This window comes from Diuraphis noxia, unplaced genomic scaffold (assembly GCF_037042655.1).
Source record: "Diuraphis noxia isolate RWA-SAM2 unplaced genomic scaffold, SU_Dnox_SAM2 contig0004, whole genome shotgun sequence".
Classification (NCBI taxonomy): Eukaryota; Metazoa; Arthropoda; class Insecta; order Hemiptera; family Aphididae; genus Diuraphis; species Diuraphis noxia.
In genome coordinates this window covers 44021232-44029114 of record NW_028301714.1, presented here as the reverse complement: position 1 = coordinate 44029114, position 7883 = coordinate 44021232, and the positions used below count along the sequence as shown (strand labels likewise).

Below are 7883 nucleotides of genomic sequence, written 5' to 3'. Positions count from 1 at the left end.
CTTTTTTGCACTTCTCGAAAGCTTCGCAAGTGTTTGGGTTCCAGACCAGCGGACCGTCTTTTTTTCGAATCGTAGCCGCGAGTGCGTATAACGGAGCTTGTAACTGCGCGGCGTTTGGGATAAACCGGTGGTAAAAATTGACCGTGCCTAACAACCTCTGTTGACCTTTTTTAGTCGATGGTAATGGCCAATTATGAACGTCGGACACCCGTTCCGAAAGTGGTCTGCATCCGAATTGGTTGACCCGGTGACCGAGAAAGGTTAGTTCGGAAACGCCGAACACACACTTACCCGGGTTTATTGCGGCGCCGGCGTGCTGTAGACGTCGGGGCGTTTCGCCAACGTTGGACTCATGTTCGTCGGCAGTGGCGGAAGCAATCAATACATCATCGATATAGGCAAACGTGAAATCTAGCCCCTGCAACACACTGTTTATGAAACGCTGGAAAGTCTGTGCCGCGTTCCTGAGACCGAAGCACATGACTGGGAACTCATATAAACCGAACGGCGTAGTGACCGTGGTTTTCAGAATATCGTCTTTAGCGATGGAGATTTGATGATACGCGCGCACAAGATCGAATTTTGAAAAAATAGTCCGGCTGGCCAAGTTGGAGGCGAAATCGTGGATATGCGGCAACGGATACCTGTCTGGTTTCGTGACGGCGTTCACGCGCCGATAATCTCTGCGTGGACGGAAGATGCCGTCCTTCTTAGCTACAAGAAGTAAGGGGCTGGCCCAAGGGCTGTCTGAAGGCCGGCATATGCCTTTCTGGCACATGTACGCGAATTCCTTTTTCGCGATGATGTACTGGTGTGGTGGCAGGCCACGCGGACGCGCGAATAAAGGTGGTCCGGTTGTGTCCATCGTGTGTTCTGTAGTATGAAAGAACTTGTTAGGGACCGGTGACTCACGCGTAATTGCCGGGAACTCGGCGATAATGTCAGACCAGAGACGTGCGTGAGCTACCGCACAAATGTTTGAACAATCTACATTACTTGCGACGCTGGTCTTGATAGCGGTGGATGAGTCTAGGTCGACTAGGCGATGGTTACGTACGTCGAGTAGTAGACCGTAATATTTCAGAAAATCAGCGCCAATAATAGAGCATGACACGTGACACGCGATACCGATGTGGAGACGTAGGTCCTTGGGCCCATATGTGCGGATCCGAGTACCGTTGGCGGCTATGAGGACCAAATCCGATGCAGCAATGTGGCCGGTAACAGGTGGGATAACTGAAACATCAGCTCCCGAGTCAATCAAAAACTGTCGGCCGGAGCGAGTGTCGGTGACGAACACGCGACAGCTGTGGTTCGCGGCGATGGACGTGGATGCGAACGCCGCGCTAACTAGTTTTCCGACTTGAACGAACACGGCTGCTTGCAATGCCTAGCATCTGCGCCGTACCGATTATGATAGGTACACCATTTAGGGTTGTTTTGCGAGCGTGACTTTGAACGGTCTCTGTCACGGCTGTATCCGGAATATCTACGAGGCTGCTGGGCTGAGAGTAGATTAGATATCTGAGTGGTCAATGCAAGGACGGCAGCCTCCACGGCGCGTAGACGTTCGTCCGAGTTGTTCGATTGGACAGCAAAAACATCGCGCGGTGAACTGGCTTCTAAAACACGATCCGCGCGTTCAGCGACGTCGGACAACGACCCGTCGAGGCCGGAGACGATGGCGCGAATATTCGACGGCAACTTTTGCAGCCAAAACTCCTTTAAAGCGGTGTCGCCCAACGTATTGGGAAGGATGGCTCTCATGTCAAGGAGCAATTGTGAGGGTCTCCGACCGCCCATTCCACCCGGCTTAACTATAGTGCGAAAACGCGTCGACTATGGATCCGAAAACGTGCTAATAAGTCGATCTTTTAAACTAGCGTAAGATGCGTCGAGACCGATCAGATCGCTTACAGCCTTGACCGCATCTTCGTTTAGAGTGGCGAGCACGTGGTTAACACGCGAGGTGTCGGAACGAATTCTCTGATTAGCAAACATGGCATCTGCATGAAGAAACCATTCATGCGGAGAATTGATCCAAAAATTCGGGTTAAAATGATTAAACACTATGATTACCGATACAATCGAATATAATATTATATTTAGGTAAAATAAAGACATACACAGACAATGCAATAAATTACAACGAAAAAACGTTAATGTGTGTGACGCGAACAATAAAACAAAAAGGAATAGGACCGGAAACGTGAAACGCTAAGAGCGAGGGAACTCAAATAACTATTGCGGCAGTGCGGCAGCGCCGGCGGGACTTTAACACTGGCGTTGTAGTTCGGTGATGCATCCTGTAGGTCACCTGTCGCGTTTATGTGGGACAAGTGTCGCCACATTATATTACATATTATCCGAGTTGTTGTGGTATAAACAAGAATATTGTTATCAATTTATAAAAATCAACTATTCAAGACAGTGACAAGTGCGAAGTGCAAAACAGCTATTACTAATAGCCAATAAAATGATTTCTTCATACTAATCCTAAATAATTATTAAGTTTTTCACAACATTAATTTATGTTTTTTTAAATTGTCTATACAATGTTTTTCGCAAACTTTTGGAATGAAATATTGTCAATTTGTATGACTTAACAATTTTATTAAAATGTTTCATTACATAGTATCAACATAATGTACTTAATTTGTTTCATATGTTTGGCTAGTTACCTGAAAGGTAAATAAGTGTTTGATATTCAATTATTTCTTCAAGCATTTATGCATTAAATTTTTTCAGGTATTTTACCATTAGTATTGGCCAGTAATGCATTTGCTCCATACAATTTAATTCGTTTGGCTCGCAGTACACAGATACTCAATTTAAAAACTGTACCTTCTAATTTAGGACTTGCTAATAATGTACAAGTAAACAATAAATCACAAATTGTTTTGTTAGCAGAAAATTCTACAGAAATCAATGACAATTTTGCTTTAAAAGAACAATATGAACTTCAGAATGAAACAGGTTTTTATACATTTAATTTATAATACTTAAAAAAAAAAATTATTTATTCATATATTTACAGAAATACTTGATAGATCAAACGACACATATACAAATATCACATCTTTACCGGAAATTTCAAGTTATATGAATTCTCATTTTGTTTTGATTTCGGGAGCTTCGCTTGCTGGCTGTGTGATTCTTCTATCATTTGGTATTTTACAAATTATATTAATAAAAAGTAAAAACTATCGAAATCAGAAATAATTTGGTATATTGTATACTTAAACTCAATAAAAAAAAACATTTTTTTTTTAGTCAAAGATTACTAATAAATTATGTTGTTTTTCATCAATTTTTTATTTAAAATGTATTTTTTAGTCAAATGGATAGTATAAAGTTATTTTATGACTATAACACTAATTTTTTTAACTTAACACACACTAAATTAAATTTACTTTTCTAATAAATAATTCAATACCAAATATTTCTGTTGAATATTAAAACAGATTTAAGTTGATTGTATTTACCTTTAATAGAATTTAATATGTTATAATAATAACAAATTATTCTATATTTCTATGAAAATTTCTATGTTGTCGCTATAAATTAAATAATATATTGTTGTGAAATACTTAAAAAGGGTAAACAATTATCTCTTAATTTTCAACTTAACAATTTGAAGTGTCTCATGCTCAAATGGTATCAGATATCACTTAATTAATAACTTATACTAGGTTAAAATAAAAAACTACTTACAATTGACAATCGATTCTTGGCAACTTTGCATAAGGGAGTTTGAGTTAATGTACAAGCTCATTCAGCATACACAAAAATGAATTGAATATAAATAATAATATAGATACAATATTATGTTACATAAATTATATTATTATACAATATTATACATATATTTTATAGTAAATTACTGATTTGTTTTAGTATTTATTTTTTTATATTTTTTTTTTTTTTTAAGTAATTTTAGGATATATAATGTACAAAAAAAGTAGATGGAATACTCCCCAAGCACTTGATCATTGTAGCAATGCAGACTCTATTGGTTATTTAGATGACATGTTCAAAGTAAGTTAAACTTGGTGTATTATAATTTTTTATAGTAAATTGTAATTGAAAAAATATTGTTAAAACATTATGCACTTATGTTGACACTAAAGATAAATTAAAAAACAATTTTTTTAAGTTTTTCTTGTGTTTATGCCCCATTATATTGTTTGACCAATTTTTAATTATTTTAAATTGTTGTTAGGTAATTAGAATCAGTTAAATAGTGAGTTCAATGAGCAAAAATTGTTTTTTATGGAAATATCTATACATTTTATTTAAGTAAAAAATTATTTTATGTTTCAGGAAAATTCAGATGAAATGTATAGTTTGGACAATGATTCATTTCTAAATAGCTTGGAGGCCATGACAATCCAAAACTACTGGACAGAAAATGTCAAACATACTAAATTATAAATTTTGTAAAAAATTATCTCAATATGTTATGGAAACATGTTGAATTATTTATTGGTTTGCTGCATATCACACTTTATAATACACACAATATACAACCATATAAAAATTATAATCAATGTATTCCAAACCAAACTATATCCAAGTTAACATTGTTATGGTAATGGTCTTTCTTTAAATGTAAAGAACAAATTTTTTATATTTAGTCCTTTTCTGATACTTTATTTAGAAGTTTAATAATAACGTTAATATATATTATATTTTTTTATAGTTATATTTTATATCATTAAAATATTGAAAACAATTATGACTAAATCTAAAAAATAGGTTCTAATTAGAATTATATTTGTTCATTTATAACCTAATATAATGTTACTAAATAACAGAGGGGTTAAAATAATTTTTACTGTATTTAGTGTGATGAAAATAAAAGTAAAGATGTGTAGCTTATTCTAATTCAATTAGGTATAATATGAATTTTTATAATTGCAGAATAACTTAATATTTCATTCATACATTAGACTTAATATTTTTTTTATGAACAAAATACTTACGTATATTATTCAAGTTTCATACCTTGTTCTCTATTAAACACTATGTCATGATTGTTTATAACTATTTAGGTATATTTAGAATTTTTAAATTTTTTAAATAATGTCATCTTAAATTTTATTTTAGATTTCAATAGATAATTTATATGAACAATAAGACAGTAATTATTTATCTTATGAATTATGTATATGTAATATTAATTTCATAGCTGTTTGTCACATTTTACACTTCAGTATTTGTTATAGGTTGTTAATAGTTGTAAGTTCCTAAAATGTTGTGATTTCTTAATTAATCTGTACTAATTTAAAATATATATGTGCTATGAATATAATTTAATTAAAAACATTTTATATTATTTCATAACAAACTTATGAATTTTAAAATTGTAGCAATAATGATACAAATAATGTAACTCAAAGTATTAAATTAATTTAATGTAATATAAAAAGTTTTTTTAATTATTATTATAGATTTAGAACAAACCTTTACCAAACGTATTAGTTCTTTTTAAGTTCTAAAGTTTTTTTTTTCTTACTAAGTATATAGTAAAATGCATCTTCTGGAGAATATGATTCAATTTCATATTGAAGTGAAAAATAGAATTTTACTACATCCTCTTCACTTTTAAGCACTGTTAAAACAATACGTTTCATCTTGTAGTGAAATGCTATAGTTTCCATGAGGGTCATTAGGTATTTTCCAAGACCTTTACCACGCACATTTTTGTCGATTTGAATTTCATACAAATACAAAACTTCAATCAAATTTTCAATGTCAAATCGAAAATGCACAAAAGCTGCTAGAGAGTTATCACTTGAATGTCGAACTAAAATATATCTACAATAAAACATATTTTTACTGTTGAAATATTTATGAGTAAAAATTACTTCAATGATGAATTTTGTTCAAACAAATATGTAATTTACCTAGAATCTTTATGAAATAACTCAGCACGTTTATCTTTTCCACTCCATCCCCAAGGACACTTTTTATATGTTTCCATCATGTTGTCTTTAAGCATAGAAAATATCTTAGCTTTGAGAAAAGTAGTCATGGCAGGTGCTTTCATAAATTGCATTGTCATGTCAAGATCATTTTTATTATATTTCATAAATGAAGAAAATGGTTTAGTTGGATCTGTTAAGCCACTCACTTTTTTAGCTGCTTGAATACTCATATTTACTTTAGGACCACTCATATTTAATGCAACAGTTAAAATATATAGGTACTAATCAGTTTCAACAAAATAACTATAAAATGAATAGTTAAAACCTGTAAAAAAAAAAAAAAGTGTTAAATTTATAATAAATACAGTGTTAGGTAGTAATGAATGCAAATTACAAACTAGTGTACTAAAATTACTTTTGCAGTAATGTTGTAGTAATTTCATTATATTTAATTTAAAAAAAAAATAAAACTATTGTACAAAGAATGAAAGAACTACTTTTTAAAAGTTATATTTACAGAGTTAAGTATTGTTTTCCATGACATTAAAATTTAAAATATTCTGAATGTAGAAAAGAAAAACCACGGGCTAGGGTGTTTGAGAACAATTGAAAATCAATTAAGTCTAATTACAATTCTCATAATATTAGATAATAAGTAATAATCAACAATATTATTAAAGATTTTAGGAATGTCGCATAATGTTATCAACTTATCGTTATGATCTAAAGACCAGAAAAAATGTAAACAATAAACATTACCTTTATCTATATTATGATCGCATAAAAATAATTTAAGACAATTGATGTTTTATACAATGGCCAATGGGCAACGTAAATTCATAACACTAAATGAGTATATGAAATCTATTTATTATCTTAAAGAATATAACAAATTGTTTTTTTTAACATTGTTTATACTTTAGTGCAATGGGATTATTTATTAATAGTCATGACAAAATAGATCTATTTTGTCATGTTAATAGTAATATACTATATAATAACAACTTACTGAATACAGAATGAAATGTGTTTTTTTAACGACTTTTATTTATCATTTTCTTATCAGATATCGAAATTTTTCTCATCCTTAATCTTTTGCCACAACAAACAAACAAATTACTATTGGATCAAATGTCTTATGGATAAAATGGTTACTGGAAGAAATGTGTTTTTAATGAGTTATTTATGGATATTAAAAATTCTACAAATTTTTCAACAGCTTAAGTTCGTAATTTTGTCAAAATTTGAATTTTAAATGCTTATAAAATTTGGCATTGTATACATATATTTAAATTTTTAAATTGGTATTTATACAACTAACAAACTTTTACTTATTAAGAAATTTGTATTACAGTTTCAAACTTTTTTTTTTTAAAGAAAAAATTGTATTAAAAAATAAACTATTAAAAATCAAAATGTTTTTATGTCCATAAATAGCTCAAAAAGAATCGAACAACTTTAAAAATTTTACGATTTATGAAAAATGCCTGTATTAACATTGGGTAAAATTGTGTATATCTTTTACGATTTTTTTTTTAGAGATACACCAAAAACCAACAATAATTCCTGTTCTTCTACATTTTTTGATTTCAGCTGAGTGAAGCAATGAATGTATTGATCTTACAATTATGTATGTTTTTATATTTTTTTTCTATATCTTTGTATACAATAAGTTGTCGAGATAATGATGATTTGATTTTCGAAATTTCAACTTCAGTAGCTTTTCCGGTTGGATTGGATTGGTGCATTAGGGAGTTTTAATTCCCAGTAGTATTTAAAAGCGCGGGAACAACGAAAAAAATTAAGGTAAAACTTAAGTTTTTACGCAAAATCGGTTTTTGAGAAAATTGATTTTGGATATTGGTGTAACTCTAAAACAAATTAAGGTACATGCAATTTTCACTGAATGTTTATAATGAGTAATGACATTTAAATGTCTATTAATAACTTAAA

General features: G+C 31.2%; 2 protein-coding genes across 5 annotated transcripts; one reads left to right on the top strand and one right to left on the bottom strand.

Annotated features, from left to right (window-relative positions):
• The first annotated feature begins 2428 nt into the window (after positions 1-2428).
• LOC107170199 (uncharacterized) lies at positions 2429-4518 on the top strand. Its single transcript, XM_089226544.1, has 5 exons — positions 2429-2688; positions 2749-2976; positions 3038-3169; positions 3932-4038; positions 4324-4518. Exons 1-5 carry the CDS (start codon positions 2646-2648, stop codon positions 4432-4434), a joined length of 621 nt encoding a protein of 206 aa, XP_089082670.1. The 5' UTR covers positions 2429-2645; the 3' UTR covers positions 4435-4518.
• On the bottom strand, positions 3003-7028 carry Naa40 (N-alpha-acetyltransferase 40). Of its 4 annotated transcripts, none has more exons than XM_015520265.2 (3): positions 6940-7028; positions 5910-6255; positions 3003-5820 (listed from the first exon to the last, which is right to left on the bottom strand). In XM_015520265.2, the coding sequence occupies exons 2-3, from the start codon at positions 6179-6181 to the stop codon at positions 5481-5483; spliced, it is 612 nt and encodes a 203-aa protein (XP_015375751.2). In that variant the 5' UTR covers positions 6182-6255; positions 6940-7028; the 3' UTR covers positions 3003-5480. The 4 variants fall into 4 exon arrangements, with proteins under 4 accessions (XP_015375751.2, XP_015375750.2, XP_089082672.1 ...); XM_015520264.2 differs by lacking the exon at positions 6940-7028 and adding an exon at positions 6690-6923; XM_089226546.1 differs by lacking the exon at positions 6940-7028 and adding an exon at positions 6448-6570.
• Between the last annotated feature and the right edge of the window lie 855 nt (positions 7029-7883).